Source organism: Macrobrachium nipponense, chromosome 26 (assembly GCF_015104395.2).
Source record: "Macrobrachium nipponense isolate FS-2020 chromosome 26, ASM1510439v2, whole genome shotgun sequence".
NCBI lineage: Eukaryota > Metazoa > Arthropoda > Malacostraca > Decapoda > Palaemonidae > Macrobrachium > Macrobrachium nipponense.
Genome location: NC_087215.1, coordinates 17,409,756 through 17,437,709, shown reverse-complemented (window position 1 = coordinate 17,437,709; position 27,954 = coordinate 17,409,756). Strand labels below are relative to the sequence as shown.

The 27,954-nt window shown below is 34.6% G+C and overlaps 1 protein-coding gene across 5 annotated transcripts; it reads left to right on the top strand.

The window, feature by feature from the left end:
• Positions 1–84: 84 nt before the first annotated feature.
• LOC135199998 (protein ERGIC-53-like) lies at positions 85–26,387 on the top strand. Of its 5 annotated transcripts, none has more exons than XM_064228193.1 (13): positions 85–306; positions 5,785–5,939; positions 8,985–9,154; positions 10,449–10,548; positions 11,961–12,485; positions 14,321–14,455; positions 14,748–14,881; positions 15,460–15,562; positions 18,672–18,774; positions 19,625–19,760; positions 20,180–20,318; positions 20,492–20,640; positions 22,550–22,634. In XM_064228193.1, exons 1-13 carry the CDS (start codon positions 153–155, stop codon positions 22,617–22,619), a joined length of 2,073 nt encoding a protein of 690 aa, XP_064084263.1. In that variant the 5' UTR covers positions 85–152; the 3' UTR covers positions 22,620–22,634. The 5 variants fall into 5 exon arrangements, with proteins under 5 accessions (XP_064084263.1, XP_064084265.1, XP_064084264.1 ...); XM_064228195.1 differs by lacking the exon at positions 22,550–22,634 and adding an exon at positions 23,845–24,018 and having other exon boundaries at positions 86–306; XM_064228194.1 differs by lacking the exon at positions 22,550–22,634 and adding an exon at positions 25,517–26,387 and having other exon boundaries at positions 88–306.
• Positions 26,388–27,954: the final 1,567 nt, after the last annotated feature.

The following is a 27,954-nucleotide window of genomic DNA, read 5'->3' as shown; positions in this document are numbered from 1 at the left end:
TATAGATCAGATTACTTTAGTAGATAACGGATACAATGATTTACATCTGGCAGTTTGCCTCACAAAGATCACAGACCGTCATTTGACTCAGGTTAATTCTGACGTGTACTTGTTTTCCGAAGACCTCATTGGGTACTCAACAAGTAGGAGAGATGGAGCTGTGGTGGTGTCTGACTCTGCTTTTGCCCTTAATATCTCAAGTGTTTGCGCAAAGTGTACACAGAAGGTTCGAATACAAATACAGCTTCAAAGGGCCGTACCTAGCGCAGAAGGACAACCTGGTTCCCTTCTGGCAATATAGTGGAAGTAAGTGTTTGTGTCTCAGGTGACAGGTCTCGCGTTTGACAGACCGGGTTGTCCTGAGTCGTCTGCTAACATATGCTTCCTTCGTCCTCGGCAATAAATGGCTTTCGGGGCCCCTGTAAAATCTCCCAGCGTGTAAACGTCATCGTTTTATGCTTAAGGCTCTGGTTATTAAGTCTCTTGTGGCTATTTTAAGACGAGACAGTGCTAACCAGAAGGTTCCGTTAAGTTTAGGCCTCCTCTCAGGGTTCGTTTACTAAGATCAGCTGAGAGGAGACTTTTCTAAATTTGATTATCATTATTGATCAGTTGCTTGCATATTAAGTGAGCGTCAAAGTCAGAAATCCTGAGATTAGCCATTTCAGAATAAATTTAGGTACAGGCCTAAGCTAGCTGCTGGGGTAGGCTATCGTACAATGCCCCAATCTGGGAATAGGTAGTAGGTAGGGTAGCTAGGGTATCCTGATTAATATCTGCTACTTAAAACTAAGTGTAGTTTTGTTTATGGAATGAATGAAAAAAGATAGAAACTTGCACATGGAATTATTTACCCAAGTTAACAGTAATCTAACCTACCATAGAATGTCGGAGCCTCCCTTGCTTAAACTAACCCCAAAGGTGTGGCAGCTTGTGGGATATTGCTTTTCAAATGTTGATGACTTCATTGGATTAATTACAAAAAATTATATTAAATATTAAAACCACAAAAAAATAAATAAACCCAACACCTATTTCAGAATGAAAGTCATTACAAAAAACTTGTCAAATGACTCTCATGTTGACATTGGCCAGTGTGTAATTTTTTAGTTCCGTGACTAAAGGGTAACTGGATATCAAAAACGGAATGGAAGCATCATAACGCCACTGCTACACACATGTACGCTAATAATGTTACCCTAACAAAAGAAGGATTGTGTGAATGGAGATAATTTAGTTACAAGAACATTTGCAACACATGAATAGTAATGGTTCAGATTGGAAGAGTTGATTTATTGATAGGAAGAGTAACTTTTGAACATTCACATAAAGTATGATAAATTTTAAAGTACTAGCTGATTGAAATTTATTTTGGTAGTAAATAAGGGTATTAATATAGATGCAATCTGTGGTGGTCTAGACTATGGCAATTGACGTATTCCTATGTTATTTTACTTACTGAACAAGAATTTAAAGTAATATTTATTCGGATGACTGTAATTAACCCCCAGGGGCCAATACTAAACACAGCGAAATACATTGGACGCCCCAATCCCTAGTGGATGTCGTATCCGCGGTTACGTTCATTGCAGTTTGTGTGGAACTATTCTTTAGAATTACCCTGCAAGAAACGTAACCGCAGATATGACATCCACTAGGGATTGGGGCGTCCAATGTATTTCGCAGTGTTTAGTATTGGCCCCTGGGGGTTAATTACAGTCGTCCGAATAAGTATTACTTAAAATAATTGTTCAGTAGGTAAAACTGCATAGAAAAACCGCAACTGCCATAGTCTGGGCCGCCGCGGATAGGTACCCTAGATCTACCAAAATAAGTATTTTCTGTGTGAAATGTCAAACCTTCAAAAGTCAGCAAAATAATATGCCATTGCTGTAAATATTGTGTTTTTGTGATTTATGTGCTAGGGTAGACTTTGTGGTAACATATTGTAGGTTGAGTGGTAGGACCAGGTAATGACTCTGCGCCGGGTATTTCTTTGGAAATTACAGTTTTCTATAGTATTTGGGTTGCTTATTAAGAATTTACTGTTATTTTTGGGGGGTAGACTGTAATTATCCCATAGGGGCCATTACTAAACACCGTTAAATAAATTTGACACCCCAATCCTTAGTGGCTGTCGTATTCGTGGGAACATTCCTTGCACTCCATGTGGAGTTGTTGCCTAGAATTAGCAGTCAAGCTTGTAGGATAGAAGAAAAATTCAAGCTAATCTCTAATGTAAAGTAATGCTATTACCCTAATTATGTGTAGGTTGAACAGTTAGTAATTGAAGGAGATATGAAATACGTACCCTGAATTATCCTAGTTTATGTTGGTCATCCTTTGGCCCATACAGCACGCCCCAATTAGATTGAAGTACAGTTCATAGTTATTTTCATTACTTTTCTTCCATGCAATAACTTTTTATGAATACTAGGGGTATCTTGAGTTTCTTAAGTGTGTGTTAAGTTTTCATATTGTAGTTTTTAGGGCAGCTTGAATAATTGTGGTGTTTTGTATCCTGAGGTGCATTTGCCAATGTGTCTGTTATATCCTTGTTTCATTTATGTTGTTATTGACCACTTTCAATTCTTTTATCACAGTTCTTCCTCATATGCACAGTGAGGGAAATTCACTCAAAATTGTGTTGCATTATATACTGTGAAAGGTAATTATATGGTTTAGTATTAGACTACGTTTTAAAGCATAGATATAATTCACAGAGTGAAGAACTTGGCCTCTGTGCTCGAGTATATGAATAGCAGTAACTGTTCAGTCGTGCAACTTGCTAATTAAAGAGCTTTTCAATCAAAGAAATTTTCAGTAGGGAGCCATGACCATTCCCATTGAAAGCTAAAAGAATTTAGTTCATAAATGTAACATTCCCTCAAAGTGTTAGTATTTCCCCTTCCATTTAGTATTTACAAAGTACTACATGCATGCACAGACTTGCATTATCTAAGAATGATGCATGTACCTCATAAACTACAATAGCATCTAAGATGTAAAAGAGTTACTGATGCAGTTTAAAGTCCCTTTGTTCACCAGACTATTTTAATTCTATAAATTTAATGAATTTGTATTGTAAATTGCATCTGTTGTATAAATGTAAAGAATGCTATAAACGGCTTTTATTGCTGCGGTGGTCTACAAAATGGGGGTATTTAATGAAGGTCACAAGTAAATTTACTTTTCAAAGATGTAAACTTGCAGCCTAGTTTAAAGTAGTAAAAGGTAGGGTAATGTGTCAAGCACTTATGTTATTAATGAATGAGAATTCCATGTTATCAGCAATGTACTATACGTATATAAGATGAGTGGGGAGACTGTAGTACCCTTATCAGCCACAGTGCTAATCTTTGCTTTGTTCTGACACTTTTTTTTGCTTTGAAAAAAAAACCTAATATTTGTATTTGGTTGATTATTGATGATGGTCGGTTGAATTTTCTTCTTAGAGTTGATTGTCTATACGTATACGTATTTGAAAAGACCAATATTCGTTACGCGAGTGTAGTAGCTGGGTTATTGCAGGTAGATGTTTTTCATACTTTATTTGGCTGGATCACGTGTTGTTCCATGTGGACAAGAATACAGTTACTTGATATCGATACTTTTACATTAAGGGTAGAACATGTTAAGTCTCATTTTATATGCATAATAAGGCACTGAGTGAATGTTTGTGTGTGGGTTTTTTTTTTTTTTTTTTTTTTTTTTTTTTTGTTTTTTTTTCCTAAGGACTTTGAAAGTCACCTTATCAGATACATTTCGTCCATCAGGTTAGTTTTCTTCATTAGGTTCTAATTGCTTAAGTTTTTACAAACTTTGATATATCTTAACAATTAGTCCAGTTTTTCGTCATAAAGATTCATCAAAATTGGTAGCTACTACTAAATTGAACTCTATCCATTTTCTTTTGAATTCTAAAGAGTATTGCTATAAAATTCAAAATATTTTGAGAAGTTTGAGAAATCTACAAGGACAACTTATTAGAGAAGTTAATACCTGAAGTTTATTCTTCCTCACTCACAAACAACTGTACTACGTATTACATTTATTGGAAGTAACGGGAGAACTGAAATGCAACAGTTAAACTTAAAAACATCATTGTTTATACTGCATAGTTGCAGTAGACCTTTTTCTTTGCTTTATTTTGACTGATTTGGTGTCATTTTAGAAATACTGTATGGGATATGAATTGAGGTTAGTCATTAAATGCTATGGAGGATTGGTTATTCAGATGATAACAAAAGGTATTTAAATTTAAAAGCATTAAAGTTTTATTAAGGATATACGTAGATTAGCATCCCTAGTCGGCAAGATTTAAGATTTCATGGTTATCTGGTTTTTTGTTTAGTGATTTTAAAAGCTCAAATAACTGAAGCCTTATCAGTATGATTGTGTTCAGTTCTAATTGCTTTGAACTCGAATTTTCTGGACAGTATCTGAAAGGTCAGGTTATTAGAGATTAGTTTTCCTTGAATCATAGTTGTTGCCAAGGTACCCTCAGATAACCATGATCATGGCACGGGTCAAAAGGGTTACATTGTCAAACATTTCTTTGGAGTGCTGAATACTGATGCAAATCATCATTAGGCAGAAACATCGTAGATTTTATTGAAATTTAGAAATATATTTACTGCTTTGCATAAGCGTAAAAATTGCCAATCCCTAGTAATGGCTGTCAGTAATAAAGCTAATGTCATTAAACCCTTCTGTTCCCAGTACCGTGTAATCTGAACATGAGAGCTTGAGTTCATTACCCTTTCATTATCATTAGACAATTTGGTTGCCCCTATCTACTTTAGATATCCCCAGATGTAAACCAAGTGTAGCAGTTAACAGATACAAATTCTTTAAAACTTATCTTAGCCACTGTATCACCTCCGTTGAGTGGACATGTACATCATCTTGTTGTTAAGTAGAGATAGTATGTTTACCAGTATTTTGTTTGCACTACCAGCACACAGTTACTAGGTTACTAGTATCCATGGGCACTCGGTAACATAACTTTGATCTTGAAGTTAGTGCTGTATCTTTTTGGAGGAAATGGAAGATACTGAATGAAGTGTTCTGGAAAGTTAAGTGCATAAAGCAATAAAGATGCAGGCTGAAGGGGCATTGCATAGACCTTAATTATTTTTATGTACTACATTGTATTTAAGGCACATGGGCACTGCCTTTTACTGGTTAGTAACTTGTAATAATTCTAGATTGTTACTGCTGCAGTGTTGTTTCATGTTGCTGTTTTTATATTGGAGGAAGGCTACAGTTGGCTGATCTTTAAAAAAGTACATTAATGAAATGTGAATTTGCTCGTACCCCTGTTCAGAATATGAAAACATTTTTGATAAGAAAGAGATAACATTTCCATTTGCATGAGACTTAGAGCATGGAAATGTTAGACCATTTAAATGCCACTTGAAGAAATATGGAAATGTAAGTCTTTTAATGTTCATTTGTCTTGTCATATTTTTTATATCGGAATTACTGTACTACTTGAAATGCCCATTTATGTTCATAGTAAATGTTCTTATTGACAGGTTCATTATAAATGGTAAGGAAAGATAACTTTATGATCACTTACTATGAGAGTAATGTAGGTTTATCTTTGTGATCATAATGCCCTGCATTTCTCGAAACTTTATTTTTAAAAGTTACACTGCATGTAATTGGCCTGTTGTAGTCTGTACCAGAAATTTAGAATTTTTCTTGAATTGTTAATTTATTTTTTTTTTAAATGCTAATTTGAAGAAAATTAATTATTCACTCAATTGTGTTTTTAAGATGCAATTGCCAGCGAGGAGAGTGTCCGAATCACACCATCCCTACGAAGTCAAAAAGGTCAAATATGGACTAAAAACCCCACTAATTTTGAGTGGTGGGAGGTAGACTTCGTTTTCCGTGTAACTGGCCGAGGAAGAATTGGTGCAGATGGATTGGTAAGTAACAGGTTGTGCATTGGAAAATCTTTATTTTCGATTTTGTTGAGTTTTTGCCTTTGTATGTTTATGATGCTCCTATATGCAAGTTCATAACTGATATACTACTGCTTTCCACTATTAAAAAAGTTACAAACAATAGCTATAATGATTTATGTTGAATACTACTGCTTTCCACTATTAAAAAAGTTACAAACAATAGCTATAATGTTTTATGTTGATAGTAATAAGCTGTAGGCTGTACCATATAATCAATTTACAAAGAATTTTCTTTTCATGCAGCTCTTATTCTTTAATGAATCTATGTAAGGAAAATGTTAGTTTATCTGAATCGGAGCAGTGCTATGTATAGATTATACAGCATATACATATTGAAAAATAGAAGGCCGGAGTGTGAATGAGATTTTAAAGGTGTTATAGTTTTAATAAATGTTGTAATTTTGTGTATTATAATAGTATAGCTAAATAAAGTAATTGTCATTTTCAGCGTAAGTATAAATATAGTGTCAGAGGTTTATTTTATATTGTTTGTAAAAAAAGGGTATTTAACAAGGTTAGTACTAATTTAACAAGGTTAGTACTAACAGATGGCAACTTGGCTCCCAAAGTACTGGACAACTAGTTCCATTAGCTCTCTGGCCTTTGTGACCCAAGGCTACAAGTGTTAGGTCTTTTTTGTCCGGTCAGATTAAATTTTACTCTGGAGCACATTTACATGGTTTTATTTTTTTATACAAGAATACAAGCCTCTCTCTTACGTGATTTACCTTCAGTGAAAGCTGATTACATAATTCATTGAAGCTTGGCAACAAGGTGGTTGACTTGTTGATGTCGCCTCTTCTTTTTTGGAATGCATAACTTCTGTTTTTTTATGCTTTTTTTTTTTTTTTTTTTTTTTTTTTTTTTTTTTTTCATAACTAGGCTTGTATTGTAGTATTGTAGAAATGATGATTCCTGATTCTTCGCCTGTGGGAAAGTTTGATCAGCATAGATGTTCAGGGTGTAACATAAACCCTCATTCTGATAGTCTTTTGTAGAGGTCAGAGGTGCGCACCATGTTCGAATTGCATAATTTTTCTACTTGGTTGCTGATCCTTGTAGAAATGGCATGGTCCAAGAGAAAAACTTAAAGGGACGACACACTTCCATTTTCCCAATGCAAGAGATTTATTTTGACTTGCAGTGAAACAATAACAACAACAGTCCTTCAGCAATCTCATATGCTGACCTTTAGCAAAGTCCACTGAACAGGCTCAGGCCAAGATATCGTCTTGGTGGGTCCATTGAAGGTAAAACTGGGTCTCAAAAACTCTCCACTAATTTTAGATAGGAAACTCCAGATCCTTATTAAGGAGTGGTCTCGCAGCACAGACAACTGCAAGGCATTATGGGCCTTGTGTTCCCCTGACAGTAAACTTTTAGTGTTACTGAATCACAAGCTGTCCTGATTGTTCTCCACATCCTGACCTGGTGGTGGCCACAGACAAATACTTCACGAGTGTAATGTTTCCCCCCTTTATCTTGAGCTGTTAAGTGAAAATTCATTAACTCAAGTTGCATCCATATCATCCATGCAGACCACCTATGCATTTTCAGGAGTGATTCCCAGACATGCTGGCTGGCTTTGGTTGCAGACTTACCAAGGTCATTCCTCATGTAGAAGTTGCTGAAACATGCCTACCTGCTTAGACTCACTCAAGTGGAACACCCTCCAGCTTCTCACATGGAGAATATCAGGCATCCCCACAGGAAACAGCTGCAGCTAACAGTACTCTTGCTGTGGATTGATGGTAAACCTTTACAAGGAGGAATGGACGAGGGCCTTGGCCAAGCCTCTTTCCAGGACCTGACAATAAAGACGTTGTTCCTTGTAGCTCCATTTTTTCTGCTTTGGTTCTGAGAACAGAAATGGACGAGGCCCTGTGTCTCAGGATACATGGTGACATGACCTTCTCGCTCAGGCAGTCTCTAAAGCAGATTTATTAACTCAAAATCAAGGTCCACAAGATTTGAGTAGTCAGTATCTTGATGGCCTTCAAGCACAAGTAATATTGAATTAGCTGCCATTCATAGGGCATTTGTGTGGAGATGCCACACTGCCATCTCAAAGATTTACCACAGACATATCTAGCAGATATCTTGACATTCTTTCTTTTTCCCTTTATATATCGAGCAGGATAAATATTTGAAGGGTACCATGGAAAGGACTTGCCTTCTCCATGGAACCTTTAAGAGCCCCAGAAACAGATATAACCCTGCTGTTAAGGTGATTACTTGGGCTTATGTTGATCTGATCCTCCTCCTGATCACAAACATGCCTTGAGTAGATGACTCTCAGAACAGAACAGTACAGACTTCTTGATCAGAGTATTGCTACATTTGATGGAGTTTTTATGTTGATATCCCTTCAGAATGGCGTTTCAGGAATCTTTTGATTATGTAATGGCTTGTAATGAATAGGCAGTTTTTACAATACAAAAATATTTTTCATATAGCCATTGAACTAGGTGAACAAAAGGGCATGATGCCATTCTATCCCCCACTCTCATTCGAGTCCATGTAGAGCACTATGGAATTAGTGTGGTGGCAAGGAGACTGCTGCAGTGCATTATGGGGCTCCTGGGTTCCCTCATGGTAGACCTGATCTTAACATCATTGAATTGCAGTCTTTCCCTGATATATCTCCACATCCTGATGCTGGAATGGTGCCTTTCTTGTCACGATTATCACGATGATATAACTGAGATTAGTTCTACACAGAGTATGGCGTCTTGGATTTATGGGTTTATAGGAAATCCTGTTTCTGTGATGAAGAAAAGTATCTTATTTTCAAGCATACAGAAACAGGAATTCTTGCTTTATAATATAGTATGAATATTGAGATGAAGGTAAGGTGCTTAGGTGTAAGATTCAAAATACTTTTATAGATATATATATATATATATATATATATACGTATATATATATATTTACTTAGAAGTAGGTTGTAGAGCTGAAAATATTTTTTTTAGTCCCCTGAAAAAAAATGTTTTTGTTTTGTTTTAGGCATTTTGGTTTACATCAGCTCCTGGTGTCGAAGGCCCAGTCTTTGGAAGCTCAGATAAGTGGAATGGTCTGGGTGTTTTCTTTGATTCATTTGACAATGACAACAAGAGGAATAATCCATACATCATGGCCATGGTCAATGATGGTACAATTGTATATGATCATGAACAGTAAGTACTTGTTTATACATTTTATTACAGTAGTATACATAAGAAAACTTAGAAAAAAAGTATACATATTTTTAGAAGGAAAAATGCACAGAGTAAACTCTGTAAATTGAGAAACTAATTACTGTAGTTATAAAAAGTAGAAATTTACAAGTGAGTGGGTTTGTGAGCAGTTTCTGGTTCTCCCCTTTTAGAATAATGTACATTATTGTTACTGATTCGCATGAATCTGTAACAATAATGTTAATGATTCATGAGAAAAAGTATAAATGTTTCCAGTTTTTTTTTTTTTACTCTTCTGACATTTTTTGGTCTTTCTGGAAATTAGAAATATACCTTTATACCCATAAGCAGCAAACCTTTGAATTATATGAGGCAGTATAATAGATTATATATGTTACTCTTTGGGTTTTGTGGCTGTTGATAAGTTTCCTATGAAAAGACACTGGTCACACTGAAGAACTTCTAATTAGAAGAAAAATTGTTACATGCAGTGACCAACAACACTCACACAGTAGGGAATCAACACCTTAGGGGATGCTTAGGGCATCATATTTTTGCCACTAGTGTGTCCTGTGCCCTTTCCTTTGGGTCATCCTATCTTTCCTCTCTCTCCCTGCTAAATCATTCTTTATTGTTAGGCAGTAGGCAGTGTAAATGCAAATATAACTCCTCTGTTGTAAAATTGTATGGACTGGAATATCATTAATAATTCAAAGCTATAGATAAACATAGAAGCAGGCAACTCTGCAGCCATTATAACTAAGCAAAATATGAAGTTTTTGATAAATAATGAGATTGCTGAAATCCATTTTAATGAATTGTGCCATTTATCATTTGGTGTCACTACCCAGGCATTAGGCACAGATACCTTAGATGTTGAGCATTTTTAGCCTATCAAGTTAGTTACCATTTATATAAGGCTGAACCTTATTAGATGATGTATTACGTCTTCCATTTTATGAACCATTCACACTAGCCATAGGAGTTAATTTTTTATTTTCAATGTATGGTTAAACTTTTTTATTTTGTGTAAAATTGAATAGAGTAATTGAAATAATAGGTAGATTTAGATTTAATTTGGCATGAACTTCTAGAATTATTGCTGTCTCTATGTAGCCCATGTATAGAAGCTGTTGCAATAGTCTTCTGGGTTTTAGATTATTAACTGGTTAAAGATTATTAAAAAAAAGTTTGAATCTCTCTTGTTTTTTGAGAGCTTAATAGATTTAATTTTCTCCGAGTTCCGTATTGTATATCCTTGTGTTTAGAAGAGATATGTTTGTTTTCCTTACAGTGATGGTGCCAGTCAACAGCTGGGTGGATGTTTAAGAGATTTTCGTAATAAGCCTTTCCCAGTCCGTGCACGGATAGAGTATTACAAGAATGTTCTAACTGTAAGTACCAGACTTTTTGGTTACATGGTAGCATACTTAAAAGAGACTGATGAAATAGTCTAGTCTTCTAGGGGTTAGATAGTGAATTGCTATGACACAAATTGCATTTTGTAAAGGACAATGCATCAGTACTGAACAAATGCTTGCATGACATTTCTGATTGCTATAGCTATACAAAGTATAGTATTTGATCGAGTAGCTTTACTCACTGGATGAAGCGAAATAAACACAAAGCAGTCCTCTGCTGATTTAGTATAAAGAACTTAAAATTTTTAGATTCGTGCCCTCTACTATGATTATTTTCGAGTTATTAAGGTACTGAACAGTTAAAATGAACCGTAAATTCCATTCTCAAAAACACCTTACCAATTAACTATATATAGCTCATTGGTTTAATGTTTTTCTTATTGGCTGTATTATGAAGGGTTTTTGCCAGACTATCTTGTGAGAAATCCCTCAAATTGAACTATTAAGTGTACAGTTTAGTTTATGATGGAAATTATATAGAATTGTTAGCAGTGGGATAAATAGTTTAGGATATCCCAGAATATCTGGAAAGTTGAGGGTCTACTTGAAAAAGGCATTTGCAGTAAATTAGCTCCCAAATACAATAACATTTGCAGCCAGATGCTATACGTGAATATTTCTAGTGAAGTATAGTAACATTTGCAAGAGTATCTTTCATTCATAATTTTTGCTAATCATGCAGAATTGAAGAGAATTTTGGTTTGAATTAGAATGCAGAATGTGATCTAATATTTCAATGCCAACTCTTGCAGTAATAGCTGGCCAGGCTGCTGTGAGTTTTATCAGTTAGTTTTTAGTTTTCTACACCAAAACCTATTTCCATCTAAAAGGTGTGTATTTGTATACTGCAGTTTTATGCTAGGTCATAGTTGGCATGGCCTTTACATATTATAGCTTTACCTTTGGGTTGGGTTGAAGCTGTTTGTTAATTTGAAAGTCTCCCTTACTTGACCACATGTTAGTGGGCTATAAAAATTTCTTTTTTGAGATTTGTTGGTGTAGGAGACAAGACAGGTCATGTCATGTTTAGGGATATACTAATTTGAATTGATTGAATACTATTGGGAGAATGGTACTTTTATATTTGGAAACTTTTTTTTTTTTTTTTTTTTTTTTTTTTTTTTTTTTTTTTTTTTTTTTAGGCAAACGATAGTTAATAAATGAGAAACATAATTGTACTTTTAAGTCAGTCAGTATTCCTTTTGCAGATTTAAGCTAAGATAGTGTACATTTTACTTGTAATGCAGACTTCTGTGAAAATTTTGAATGGACCTGTAACTTTACAATGCCATCTCCAGGATTTGATATTCATTGAATTTTGTTGGCCATATTTTTATTTGTATATGTATAGCTCTTGAGTTTTTTAGTGAAACTTGTACGCACAGGTAAAAACACAGCTCCTTGAATATGATTATACAAAAATGCCAGAGGAGGGGTCATATGAATCTGATACCCAAACTACTGAAGAACCGCAGCCTGTTGATTCTCTTCTGACACCACCAGCACCCCTTTATCAAAGCACCACCACAGTCTCTCCCACATATGATGAATATGTAACGACTACACAATCTCCCGACGATATTTATACGACAACAGATTATTCATTCTTCGGTTATGAAGCAACAACTACAGTTCAGTCAGAGGTTGAATATAGCACTACTGCCTTGCCCGAAGAAGTATATCCATCCATCACACATGATGGACCTGATTCAAATAGTGCTTTTGTTGAGCCTTTTCATGACACTGCAGAGGATGAAATGGCTACAGGTTGGGGTTGGTTTGAAACCACAGCAGAACCCACAACTACTGTTCCAACTACAATGAAATCCGAGAAATTGAGGCGAAGGAAAAAACAGAGGAGGAGCAGGAGGAGGAAGGGAAAGAAGAGGGTTGGGAGCAGTCTCCCTGTGGTATGAAGGCATGGCAAAGAGTGGAAAGTAACCCCATCCTAAAACTGTTGCTCCTACAGAGTTTATTAATACAAAGCAGTAGTGCAGAATTGTCAGTCCCTTGACATATTTCTTAACCATTAGGGAGTAAGATTTTTTATATTCACCCATACGTGGTTTTGAAATCTTTGCCTGGGTTTGTTCCCTGTAAGTAACATTTGTCTTATGGCTTTCTACTTAATCCTGTTTTATTATTTTTTCTCCCAAGATATTTTTTTTATCAAATGTTGTATGCTGTATTTGAATTTAGTCCTGAAAGCTGCTATGTTCGCTTGAGAATACTTCTCTATCAGTTAGGACTTAGGAATTTTATTTAGTTATATTGAGTATACAACTCATGAGTAAAGCTAAAGCTTGAGATTGGAAATCAAGTGTGTAGATTGTAGTATTGGGGTCTTCATAATTGTAACTTCAGTCTGTTTTAGACTGCATCAAGCTTTCTTAAACAACTTCCAATTGAAAAACATGTGGTATCTAGAGGTTTTGTTGTATTTTGGAGTTAAAATTATGCAAGTTAACAAAATTAAATCTTGCCTGTGTATTGGTGTTCTTGAGAGAGGAGGCTCTCATTCTGTAGGTAGACATATTGACCCAAAGTATTTCTCCAATTTTTCCTCCTGCAGTCTCGTCAGTTTTTTCATATTTTATTATAAGTTAATTTAATGCTGTTCATTTAGAATTGAACTTAATTTCAGCTTTTGACATTTCTAGACCTGGCTCTGAGATAGTCTATCTATTATATGCATCAGCTTTTCTACTTGTTCAGTTATGGAACTTAGAACTACCTGGACCTAAGTCGAGGTCTACATGCATACCTAATTTCCTCGACATCTTTGTGTTTATATTCTTTGGCAATTAACTGTGCCTACTTTGACATATACATTTTACACCGGTAAAGTATTATCTGTATCTGATTTTTCCTATTATTGCAAGTAGAATTTTTGTTTTTTGTCATAAACATCCACGGCCTTGAAAGTAATCTTTTGTCTTGAGAATATGCATGGGTAAACTGTTTATTTTAGGTAAGGTGTAATAAAGAAATTTGACCAGCTTATAGTAACCATTTTCAATAATATACATTGGTTTGCACATCATTTGTGGTACTTTATCGTGGCCTTTTGACTTATCAGTTCAAAGATGATAGTAGTAGTTGTGGATGATGTACCTATTGTCAAGACCTCAGGTTTGTTAGCTATGAAAAATACAAATTGATTAAAAATTTGTCATTTTAGGCTTTCAGTGGAGGTTTTAGGTACTATTACAGTGCAACACTAGGAAAATGTGAATTTCCTTTTGATATAGAGTATAATGCAGAGACAAGGGAAAAGGGTAGACTAATTGACTAATAACTAAAGGTAGTTTTTCTAATATTGCTGTTTGGTTTTGTACTACTGGACTTTTATTTTGGGTGCCAATTAAAACTGTGTGTGTTTACTGCTTAATGAGCTATAATGTCATTAAGTCAGTGTTTTGAAAACTAAAATGCTAGAGTATGAGCAGGGGCGCTTACTAAGATAATTTTCAAGATTTGTCTCTTAGTGTTTGTGTGAACTGTGACTGCTAACTTATATTGTGAGTGAAGTACTAAAGCAACTTTTAGATGTATAATATAAAGAAAACTGTGGCATGTTCATTTCAAGTAGTGTATGAGTTAGTCATATTCCTTTGTAGTTCATGTAATTTTCTAAATAATTCTTATAAGTTTTATGCCTCTGAATTCCTCGGTACAACATTACAATATAGAGTATGCAGCTCTAGGACAGACTTATTTGTGGCTGTCTCATGTTTCATTTCAGCTCATGGTTCATAATGGAATGACCAACAATGATAAAGATTACGAGATTTGCATGAGGGCGGAAAATGTACGCCTTCCTGCATCTGGATACTTTGGAGTTTCTGCAGCTACAGGAGGATTAGCTGATGATCATGACGTGAGTATAATTTAATTTTCATCAGTCACACCCCTTTTTTTTTTAAGGGATAGTTAGCAATCATTATAACATGTAGTTCATAAATACTTTTTACATAATTCTTTTCTGTTAGTATATACAGTTCATACTTCACTGCTGCACTGCTGAGGTCTGTACCAGCAGTGATATTTTCAATTCTGGGTTGTACGCTTTACTTTTCTTATTTTGAGAATCATTCTTTATTTAATTTCTTTAGTGACTTATTATAGTATAGCTTTATGGTAGTTCATTTACTAAGTTTTATTTTGTGCAGGTACTTAAATTATTGGTATCATCTCTGCGTTCACCTGAAGAGATGGCGCTTCTCCAAACCAATCAAGAGGAGGAAGAGAAATTCCGCAAGGAGTTCCAAGAGTATCAAGAGAAAACCAAGAGAGCTAGAGAAGAGTATGTATTATTGCTTCTTGCACCAGTCAATTCTTTTGTAAAAAAAAAAATACCAGCCTTTGTGGATGGAAATTCTTATATCTGTTATATCACTTTAAAATTCAGTACAGGCAGTCCCCGGCTTACGAAATTCCGAGGTTACAGCGTTTTCAATTATATATTCATCAGAAATTATTTCCAGGTTTACGACACGTTCCAGGGTTATGACACTTGCAACCCCCATCTGATGAAAGAAATATGACTCCAAAAATGCAAAATAAACAATATTTGAAGGTTTTCTGATGAAAAATGCAATAAAGATGCAGTTTACATAGATTTTAATACAGCCAAAGCATTTAAAGTAAGGTTTTCTTAGGATTTTTGATGATTTTCTGGCTTGTGACGATTTTCGGCTTACAGCGCATCTCAAGAACGGAATCCCTGTTGTAAGGCGGGGACTGCCTGTACTATGCAAGCTCATTAAATCAGTTTTGCAATTACTGTATTGGGTATTTCCATTTTAGTGTGGATAAAAGTAGTATAGTAAGACAAGTTGTCAAAGCCTAAATGTGAATCATAAGTTTACATTATCATTCCAGATATGTTGCACAAAATCCTGATGCTGCGAGAAAAGATACAGAGGAGGAGTATGAAACAGGAGAGCAGAGAGAGCTTCGTAATATTTACCAGGGCCAAAGTCAGGCATGTTGATATTTTAGTAAATTTTATTTAGTTTTGCAAAAGGTATTCTATCAAATTCGTATGGATTGACTGTGACTGTTGTGTATACTAAACTGATAGAAGTTTGTAGTCATATGAAATACTAAGTGTTTTCAGTATAGATTGGCTTTGCAGTTTTCATGAAAAAAAAACTCAATTAATTCATCAGATTTTTTATTTCATGTTTGTGCTGGTGTGTAGTACTTAATTAAAAGCCTTGTTCAAGGGATGTTTTAATCTTGTCACTGTCAGTCATTCGTGAAATAACTTAGAGTTAGGGTATCTACCCGATTTTCGTGCAAGGCTATCTACTTTAATTTCGTGCAAGTAGCATTCAGAAAATCTTTTTACAAATAATGTAAATCATTGTAAAGAATTTTCTAGAACGTTTTTGTTGATTTTAGTCTTAAGTACAGGCGGTCCCCGGGTTACGACGGTTCCTGGCTTACGACGTTCCGAGGTTACGACGCTTTTTCTTAAATATTCAATGGAAAAATCCGTCCTGGGTTACGACGCTTGTTCCGAGGTTTACGACGCTGACGCTTCCGACGCTCCGAGTTAACGACGCTTTAAAAAACGCATACTATGATAAAAATCCTTTATAGTTTAGCACAGTATATTAATAAAAATAAGTTTCTGGTTAGATTACAACAAAAATTTTGAGATTATGATGATTTTCGACACTTTTTATGTTGTATTTTTCTATGTTTTTTAGTGACGCCTCATATGCGGAACTAGTTCCGAGCGAATGAATACATACTAGTTTACATATAACAGTCCAAAAGCGCAAATAATGAAAAAATCATTGCTTGTTTCCAGTAATAATAACAAAACGAAGTTTCTGGTTAGATTACAACGCAAATTCCAAGTATCCAAAGAGAGACATTATCCAGTAATTTGATCAGAGAGAGAGAGAGAGAGAGAGAGAGAGAGAGAGGAGAGAGAGAGAGAGAGGCGTCTTCCGACGCTCCGAGTTAACGACGCTTTTAAAAAACGCATACTATGATAAAAAATCCTTTATAGTTTAGCACAGTATATTAATAAAAATTAAGTTTCTGGTTAGATTACAACAAAATTTTGAGATTATGATGATTTTTCGACACTTTTATGTTGTAATTTTTCTATGTTTTTTAGTGACGCCTCATATGCGGAACTAGTTTCCGAGCGAATGAATACATACTAGTTTACATATAACAGTCCAAAGCGCAAATAATGAAAAAATCATTGCTTGTTTCCAGTAATAATAACAAAACGAAGTTTCTGGTTAGATTACAACGCAAATTCCAAGTATCCAAAGAGAGACATTATCCAGTAATTTGATCAGAGAGAGAGAGAGAGAGAGAGAGATAGAGAGAGAGAGAGAGAGAGAGAGAGAGAGAGAGAGAGAGAGGAGAGAGCGTCTTCCGACGCTCCGAGTTAAGGACAGAGAAGTGTTCGTTTCGTTAAACGGCCTCTGAGACTCATGCCAGTAAATGTTTTGTTGATACTAATAATATAAGCCTATTTAAAGATACGTTTACTTTAATTAGTCTATATGATACGTAAATAGTAATCAACTGTTCTTGTAGCCCTCAATATTTGGCAAAATCGAAGTATCCAAAGAGAGGCATTATCCAGTACGTAATTTGATCAGAGAGAGAGAGAGAGAGAGAGAGAGAGAGAGAGAAGATAGAGAGAGAGAGAGATGGAAGAAGAGGAGAGAGAGAGAGAGCGAGAGAGAGAGAGAGAGAGAGAGAGAGGAGAGAGAGAGAAGAGAGAGAGAGAGAGCGACGCTTTGGCAACAATGGTCTCGGGGGTTTTTATAGCTTCCTTCTGCTTGATGATCGTGGATATTGTAGAAGGATTTCGACCATACTCGTTTGCCAAATCGACGATACGAACGCCACGTTCATGCTTTGCTATAATTTCATGTTTTGCTTCCATCGAAATCATTTTCTTGGGTTTTTTTCTTATCACCTGCTTTGTCTTTAGCTTTGAGACCCATGGTTAATAATAAAATAGACAAAATAACACGAAAAATAGGCGCAAATACAACGAACTAAACAACGACGTGTTAACATGCAGCACCAACAAACAAACAGACTGAACGCCATTTATCGGTCGCCTATACAAACTAACACTCATCGCAAAATCGTATCTCAAATATTTCGTTGTATATCAAAGCTTGTATTTTCGCAAATTTTCTGTTATATCTCAAAACATTCGTATATTAGGGCAATCGTATGTCAAGTTTCCAATGTAATTTGATCAGAGAGAGAGACGAGAGAGAGAGAGAGAGAGACGCTTTGGCAACAATGGTCTCGGGGATTGACGTAACTTTTATTTTCTGAACAGATAGGACAGAGAAGTGTTCGTTTCATTAAACGGCCTCTGACTCATGGCAGGAAATGTTTTGTTGATACTAATAATATAAGCCTATTTAAAGATACATTTACTTTAATTAGTCTATATGATACGTAAATAGTAATCAGCTGTTCTTGTAGCCCTCAAGATTTTGCAAAATCACTCCAGGTTGTACATAAAAACTTCAAGAATGTAGTGTCACCAGAGGATTACAATAGTTTTTACCTTCAAGAACCAGCATTCTTTTATGAAAATAACTCCAGGTTGTACATAAAACTACAGGAAACGACATGTAGTGTAACCAAAGGATTACAAGTAAGGTTTTTATAACTTTTTATTAGTTTAAGACATATTTCCAAGCGTCGTTCCGGCTTACGACGATTTTCGGCTTACGACGCGTCTCAAGAACGGAACCCCCGTCGTAATCCGGGGACTGCCTGTAGTAGAATTGGTATTAATCTTGGTGTTTTACTGTAAAGTATCAAATGGTACATATCGTGCTCGTTTTGTAAGAACCGTTGTTGTAGCTTAAAGGGCCATGGAGTCTTTCTCTCCTCAAATAACATCTTTTATTGGTTATATAAAAGGTAATTACAAAAGCCTACTAGTATATCTTTCCCTTTGGCCAAGTCATCAACTGTTGGTATGTTTGACAGATTAAAGAATTAGATGTTGAAAATATGACTGATATTTCTGTGTGCAGTCCAAAACTGGCTTGACATTTATGGTTAACTGATTTTTATTTCAGATTCATGAAACTATACGAGCTCTGTATATTAAAATGGATGAAATAATAGGTCGGCAGGAGCGGACTTTAGGCCTTGTATCAGCCGTGCATACTGGAATGGGAGGTTGGTTTGCTTTTTTTAGAAAACTACTATAGAAGTCTGATTTTCAGTTAAACAGTTTGACCGAAAACGAGTTCTGTCCCTTCTTGTCAGCTGTCTTCTAGTTCAGATCTTCCCTTATGCTCTTTTTCCATGATTTTCTGAGTTTTCCTGTTGGACTTGGGTTTCTTTTTTTTTTTTTTTTTTTTTTTTTTACACTACTGTATCAACTATTTGAAGATCTGTGCATTTTCCAGCCCCCTAAACACTACCTCACTGCACCATCTTCAGTTTTAATATAATATTTCCAATGTATTTCAGCCCTAAAGCTAGATTAACATTTTGTTGTTGCATCACGTTAGAAACTTGCCATTTTCTTAAAATGCCCTTGTCTCCACCTTGTGTATGAAAGTGCACTTTTTTGTGGAGGGATTTTATTCACATCTTGAAGTAAATAATTTTTGTGTACTGCTTCTGTATGATTCACAAACCAAATTTGATTTTAAGTTTGATTGTAAGCATATGTAATTAAGACACTGTATGGCAGTAATTTATAAAACAATACCATTTTTATCTAGACAGTGAATTAACGGAGTAATGCATCATTTGCTGTTTAAAAATTACTCTCACAATTTTCTTTTATTATAGTTCTTGTAATTCAGTGCTGCTTCTTCCCTTTTGAATGCTTCTATCTATGTACTGATGTGATTACCATAGCATTAATACAAAATCATTGGTATCATACACCACTAGGTCTTAACCTTAATAGCTTCCATATTACAATTGGTTATTTTATGATAGTCTTCAATGCCATTGTTCTGTTCAAATTATTTAATTTAATTTGGCAATGCCAACAAAATTTTATTTTTTCCAGGAGGACAAGTTGCTCCAACAGGCCAGGTGCCTCCACCCCAGGTTGGAGCTCTGCCCACAGATGGCATGAAACGACATGAAATTGATGCAATTCTCAACAATCAGAGAGACATAGTTCAAACAGCAAGAGATATTAAGTAAGTTTGTGGTGCAATGTCCGATAATGAAATTTTTTTATCCGATATATCAAGATGGCATATTTTAAAGTTTCTTTTGAGGTTAGTCCTAATAACACCCAAAAGTCAAGTCAGTAGTATGTAATGGGTATTGAGCTGTAACGTGCGAATAGCAAAAGGAAAAGATGCCCCAGGTTTTTTAGGGTGCAATATTACTGTAATGACCTAAAGCTTCCTTTTCTGCCATTATCATTCATCAAAAATAAGAGTCCTTTATTATTTTTGAGAAACTGAGAACTGATGGCTATACATATTTTGCAATGATAAAAAACTTAGAGGTGATGTTTAAATTCAGGACAGCAAATTACAGTATTCTCTGCATACCTTTTTTTCATTTTCACTACTATCAGATAATATAATTATCATTCTTGCTTTCACAGGAATTTTGTAACAGAAATTCATCAAAAGAGTAATCAGCTGATAACCAATAGTCAGAAACCACAGGGATCTGTGCAGCCAGTTGGTTATGATCTACATGTCACATTAAATGAAATGAAAGAAGGCCTGAATATTGTCAAGGTAGGAAAACTAAAGATTAACAGGCTTTTAACCTTAATTTGTGCTATAGGACAGTAGCCTTAAATTTTTCCTGCATGTTCTCTGGCAGTAAGTGATTTTCTAAAGCAAAAAAATATTAAATGATTTTTTAAATGCTTTTATAAGTATACTATGTATAATCCCTTTCTTCATAGCGGGATGTTTCATCAGCCAATCAAAGATTAAATGCAGTACCAGTAGGTGGTGGACAGGGTTGCCCAGCTGTTAGTTGTGTCTCCACAGGCATTTTCATCACTTGTATGGTGATTCAAGTTGTTTTACTCATTGGATATATTATTTACAGGTGAGCAAATTTGTTTTTTAGGTAATAACCAAGTTTAGGTTGGTACTTTTTTTCTTTTAAGAGGCTGCATTTAATATTATGTATATTCGCTTGTAGAACTGCTAAGTTCCATAGACAAAATATTTCATTCTAGATTTTATAAAACCACAGCCAATTTACCATTTTTTGGTTACATCATATTGGTTTGATTGTACAAACCCATTACTAATTACAAAGTAGCCTTAATCTGTAGGAATGGTTCTTAGTCACGCCAACTTGATAAGATGCTGCAAAGAGAAAAGCCCCAGTGGTTGTGCCTAGCCTAGGGTCCACTGGCCTATAGAAGGCAATTACATAATTATTTCCTGTGTACAACTGCTTCAGATTATCACTGCTTTTTCCCATTATTATGATCAGATCATTTGTTTTCTTTCAAACACTTGTTCATTCTTGTGGTTTACTTTTTTGTGCCGAGTGTTTAGTACACTTAACATTTAGTGGCTTTTTGCCTTTAGCCAAGTAGCGTACTCATTACTCTTGTAACAGTACTTTCTTCTTCAGTGTTTCAGTAATTGTATGATTCATGGAACCCTATGCATTCAATGTGTAGGTTTTACTTGGTTTTCTCAATTTTTACATTGGTTTTTCTGATTATTTTTCTTAGTGAAGTCATAAGATGATAAAATGTTTTTACGGTAGACTTTTCTACAAGCCCATTAATCATAAAATTACTCCCATTAGTTTATCAAATGAGGATGAAGATAACATGCTTTCTTAAAGGTTAGGGCAAGGAGCAGGGTGAAGGGAGAGTAACAGTAACACAGTAGAAAGCAGTAATTCCCCTAATCTGAGATAAGGAAATAAAAATAGAAATATGAAGCTGAAAAGGGAATACATGGCAACTAACATGAGGCCACTATCTTACTAAAAATCCATGCTTAGTTTATAGCTTGGCATAATAGATAAGCATGCAAAGGTACACAAATTACACAAAACTAGAGGTACTAGACACAAGACGGAATTCTGGGGAAGGGCAAAGCTTTTGTATACCAGACAAGTCAGGATAGATAATCGATGAAAAAGGATCTTTTGAATACAAAATAATACGTACAGCAATACTCTGAGATGCATCTGCAGTGTGACGAGGTAGTCACAGACCAGATCAAAGCAGGCTAAGCCCTTTAAACCCTTAAGGGTAAAAAGTAATACACATGTGAAGTCTTCGGAAAATTATGTTTAAAAGCATATGGTGAAATATATAAAATAAAAAAATCACAAACTAGGAACAACTATGTTGACTTTGTCCACACCACACAAATCTTGTAGGTGGAGCTAGTGAGACCTTTCTTTAACTTTTCAAGTTGGTGTAGCAGGGTATGTTTTATATGAAATACTAATTATGGATAATGGGTTTGTGTATAAAGTTTTTATGTCTTAGGTATCACAAGTCACTTATTACTAATTACTGTAATCAAATTAATCAGCCCATGTCTTGTAGAAATGTACCATTCAGTGTGTCGTAATGGCACAGTTTTTTTTTGCAGCTTCCTTATGACATCCATTCTGCTTAATCTCATCTCATCTAAGCTGGCCAATGTCTCTCACTAAGCCGGCCAATTTCTCTAACTCTACCTTGTTCAATTGTTAATTCTCTGTGGTTGACCTTGTGACATTCAAGTAATGTGACATTTATCGTGAGTAATTTGGTTTTCTGGACTTGATACCACTTGTTTCAAATATTCATAATTGTATAAAATCACTGTAGTACGTACTCCATTTCTATCATTTGTTCTGATTTGGATACATTTGTATTATGCTTAAAAATTGGATTGCTGTAAAAGTCTGTACAGCGTTTAATTTGCTTTGAATTATGGAAGCAGACTTCTAATGAATAATATTAGTGATGTAATCAATTTCTTTGTATTGTTAGAGGGAATGGTGAGGGGTCAGAGGGTTGCTTAGTCCGATGGTTTTCTTCCCGTCATGAACACTTCAACTAGTGGTTGGTAATTTGTAAGTTAAGGATTTGTTTGAACCTGCTCCCATTCCCTTGTCAGATCTTCAGTTAGGGCAAAACTAACTAAATTAAAAAAAAAAAACCTTTACTTTAAATACCTTGAATCTGTGGTGACCGTAATACTTTATACTTCAGAAAAGCTTCATTTTTGGGCATAAGTAATTCTTTCAAGTTCCATCTTAAATTTTATAGTGTCCAATTTAGTTTAACCAAATAACTAAATTTGGTATTCCCCTCCATAATAGGCGTTGTTTGCAAGTCAGCTGTGAAGTTTGTGCATAAGTTCTTTCCATTTTTTCTTTTAAAACTGTATGCACATTTACAATATTTGGTACAATATACTTCCTATTAGGCTTGTAGAATGTTCCCTTATTTTTTAACTCTTACGTGTGTATAGTACTGCTTACTTACCTTCATGTATTTCATGTCATTATAGTGGTATACTTTGATCATCAAACTTCCTTTATAACCCTCTTGATGTATAGGTGAATATAATTTTGTGAAAAGTAGTTTGTACCTTGTCTTAAGAAAAGGGGGTACTATAAAGACTGTACAGACAGTCGTATCATTCTAGAAAAACAAGTTTTATAAAGTGCAATGAGAAAGGAAGATAAGTGTAACCTTAGAAACTTTTTATTTTTTTATTTTTATTTTTTAAGAGTGGCCAGCATGGCACACAGCATGCCCCACTATGTACACCATTTTACTTATCATTCATTCCCTTTGGGCTGTTCCCTACCTAGTTGTTTGGCTGCTTTTAACCTGACCGCTGTAATTTCCTGTTCTCATTAAAGAAATCCTTGGTTTGAGCTGTAGTGAAGTCAGAAAATTACTTGAAATCTTAAACTAATTTATTGTAATGACTCCCTAAGCAAGTTATTATGAACCAGAACAGAGGTGCATGGCAGCTATTACTAAACTGGAGAAACCCAAATAGAAAGCTATTTTCTTAAGATGTATCAGAAAGCATATTAATACTGGAGATGCACTGAAATATACCAAAACTTGTGTCCTAAGGAATGAAGAGTTAAACTCTGCAAGATACACTGTAAAAATGAGTGAATTGAATTTATTAAACTGGGGAAGCATGAGGTTAATTGGATAATAATCTTATGGAGGAATGGAACTAACTGTATGAAAATTAGTATGAAGATGATAAATGTCTTGATGTGCAAAACTGGAGTGTTCTCAGAGATGTATATTTACAGAGTTCCTTGAAGCTGCAAAACAAAATGATGGAATCCAAACAAAATGGTGCAAGAGGGAGTGAAAATGTACTTGTAAAAAAATTGTTTGGATATCATAACTGAAATAAATTTGATAAGAGGAGGGCAAGAGTTTTAATGTAATGTCTGTGCATGGTGAGAGATGAATTTTTACTCCTGGGAGTCTAGAAACTTTATAGTTTGTATTGATTACGTAAAATTTGATTGGTTTGCTGATTTGAAAAGAGAATGATCACATCTAGCTGTCCAGTTTAAGTTTCTTACCTAATGTTTGTTCTTCAATTGAGTAGAAGCAGTATTTTCTTTATAGGTGATATGTGAAATTATCCTTTTTGCGTCTTGAGTCAAGGTAGGCTGGCAATTGCAGTTCATGTAGATAAAAGTCTTTTAAATACTATGTCTAAATTTTAAAATAAATTCTAGAAAGTAAGCCAAAAGATGTCTTAAGTCTAAATTTTAAAATAAATTCTAGAAAGTAAGCCAAAAGATGTCTTAAAAGAAGACACGTGGCTCATTCTCAAGATTCTGTCTAGTATCTGCAGTTGGCTTTGTGTTTTTCATTCCAAAATGAACACTAAGATTGAAATCATATCTTAAAATTGATCACAATCATTTGACCCCCCCTGAATGCATATGAACAGTCTTTGATTGTTCAGATCCCAACCAACAATATATATATAGAGTATTGGAAACAAATCTTTAAAAGATTTCTTGACAATCTTCAATATTTCAAGTTTGAGAATCTAAAATTTTAAGAAATTACAATATATTAAATAACTTATATAATTCAATGTTCATTTTGTGGCCTAGTTAAACTAGATTTTAAACAGCTGTATTGATTTCCAAATGGATTAACTGCTTCAGTGTGTTCCTCAGTCTTCTTTATAAGGGTTGGAATATTTGCCAAGGTATGCGAGTGAATACAAGAGGTCTGTGTAACATGCAAAGTTCAATGTGAGACCAGAACATTTATTAATGTCAGGGTCATCATATGACATTGCGGTGTAATTTTCATGTATTCAGTGTATACATCATGCCTGCTGTTGTCAGAAAATTCATTAGTGGACCAGTGGTAAGTTTTCAATAGGTGACGTGAGGTGGGGAGGGAGTAAAAGTTGCTATTTGCAGCATGTTGCAGTACTGGAAATTTTGCATAACTGAATATAGTTTGATGGTTTAATTAGAAACCTTTATGGGTTCATTAGGTGGTGATTTCAACAGTACTTCACCTTGAGCATAATTTTTGTCATTTACAGCATAGCATTCTTAATGTTATTGCTTTGTTCAATTTATGGCATTGTAGTGTCTTGGATACTGATGAAATGCGAGTTTGACAGCTTTCTATAGTTAAAAATTATTAGATAAGTGGTGAAGGTATTAAAACAAAAGTTAATAATATAATTTTGTTATAAATAATTTCGAGAAATGGTCTAAAGGTGCCTGTATTAAGCAAAAAAGAATGCAGAAAACTTAGTCATAGTTTTGTGATGCTGTCTATAGAACATTGCAGTTTTGACAAGTCTTTACAGTATAATTTGATAAAGACTTCAGTACGAAATGTAATATTTTGGTTTTTGAAAGTACAGTACATACTGTATATCTACTATAGTTAGTAAATATCCTGTTTTCTCAGTGTCATTATTTTCTGTTTCAGAGATAACAAAGAAGCCCAGGCTAAGAAGTTCTACTGATTTCATACACAGCAGATAGAAAATACACAGTACTTGATCTCAGGCATTTCAATTGTATTTTGCCTAAAGGTATTTTGGAATTTACATGGGAGGGTCATTAGGCTTTTGTTTTGGTTTTTAAATTGTAAGGGTGTTTTATATAGTACAGTAGTGTATTTTGTTGTTACTGATCTGAAAGTGAGATTAATTTAGCAAAACTAAATTTTACTATAGTCTTCCTTGATAAATAGTTTAGCTCTTGTCAGATAGATGCTAGCATAGAGCAGTCTAAGCGCACATGAAAATGGTTATTGGACTTGAGAAGTTTCAGAAATTTTATTCCGAGACTTAATTTTTACAGTACAGTATATGTATATACTGTAAATATTTGTATGCATACATGCAGTAGAGGCATTTTGAGTCCTACAGGTACAGAGTCGATCCAAATGTAGTAACACCTGTTAAGTCAAATGTTTGGTTATGTTTTTACTATTTAAACACCTGAAAAATTATTTCGATATGTGGGATAAAACTTAATTTTATATTTTAGTATTATTTTGGATAATTGTCAGGGTAGTTTTATGTGGCTTGCAGTATATTATGTTTTACCACAAAAAGTATTTTGATTATCAAGCAGCAAAGTAGATTTCAGGTTAACTGGTGTTCATTGTCATCAGGCAGGTAAAATTTTTCATTGAATGTTGCTTGAGAGTAGTTGATGACTTGTTTCACAGATGTAGTCATATTTCTTTTTAAAGAATCAAAGTATGAATGTTGTTATTGATACTGTATATAGCAGAGTTGAAGTTTTGTACTACTAAAAGACTTGACATATTTGTATAGAGATGCTTGGAATTTATGGTTTTATTTTCCCACTTTTTAAACGAGCAGTATTTTTAAAGTGATGTGTGGTTTGCCCGCAAGGGAAATTTTTGAAAATGAGGTATTTGTGAAACATTTTGCTATGTAAATATGGTATGTATGATCATGTCACTTCAACCCATTTGGCAGTCCCTACGAGTTCTGGTATTGTAGAGGAATTTCACACCAGTGCTGTTAACATTCAGCAAATATTATTTAGAAAAGTATTCAAATGTATAGGCAAATTTGAAATTTTAGCAGCAAGAACAGAAAGCTTGGCACATAGTCTACTCTCTTACCAAAAAGGGTTTTTACAAATTCACTTTTGATTACTGGAGGAAAAAGTTATTTATAAATTTTCATTTTTTTTTTTTTTTTTTTTTTAATACTGCCAAATGTACATATCAAGTATACCATTCTTATTCTAACCTAACCCTGTCTAATTTTTTTAGTTCTTTTTGTTACAGAAGTGTTGAATGTAAAGGCATATTACTTAGGAATCTTGTTACTTGTGCAAGGTATTTAAAGATTGTGATTGAATTTTTCTAATATTTTAAATTAGTGAGCAGGTTACTACACAAAACTAGTGAGCAGGTTACTACACAAAACACCAAGCTTAGGTATGTGTTGTAAATATAGGTCTTCATACATTAGTGAAACTTGCTCATACTAGGTCGACTAATAAGGTTGAAATGGATAGGTATTAACATCTCTTCAGAGTACATTGTTGCTTTTATTTTTTTAAATATTGCCAACTTGGTCAAATTAATGTATTTGTTAAGATTAATGATAAATTATTTAAATAAATGTTTTCTACACTGCCTTGTATAATTTCTAATGTTGCATTTTTTAAAAAGTAAGAATTCCCTTTGGTACTTCAGGAGTTTTGTACTTAAGTTTAAGAGTTTATCAGTACATACTTCAATATGAAGCTGCATGTATTTACCAAGCAAAAAGAAGTCCGATACAATAGTGCATCCAAGATATGGTACTGCAGCACTTGTAGTAACACTTTTATTCCATTACAAAAACTTTTTGTGATGCAATAGCAGTTTTAGACAAAAATGGTTAGCTGTAGACTAAAGCAGCTGAATGCCCTTTTAGAAAACTAGTCTGAGTTTTGCCTTGAAATTCTTTTTCGGCAAGTATGTGGATCCTATATCAAGGTGTGAAAATTTGTCCACAGGGAGGCCACTCAAGCACTGTCATGGCAATATGAAGATATGAAATTTTACATAAAAACCAGTGCTTAAAATTTGTATTTTTCCTAGGTTTACAAACCAGATATTTTCATATAGGAATTATCCTTCAACATAAGGTGGAACAGCCTTTGAATTCTGATAAAGTTAGATGATAGAGAGGGGGTTACTCATGCTCGTTATTACATTCCTTTGGCCTCTTAGTTTCAAAAATCTGTTCTTAAGGGGAATGCAACCTTAATCTTTCAAAAGAAAGAGCGAGTTATATTCCAACAGTAAATACCACCCTCCCATTTGCCTGTACAATCGATGGATTTTATGTCTAGCAACCTCCTACCATTCTGGTGAACAGAAGACCCAAG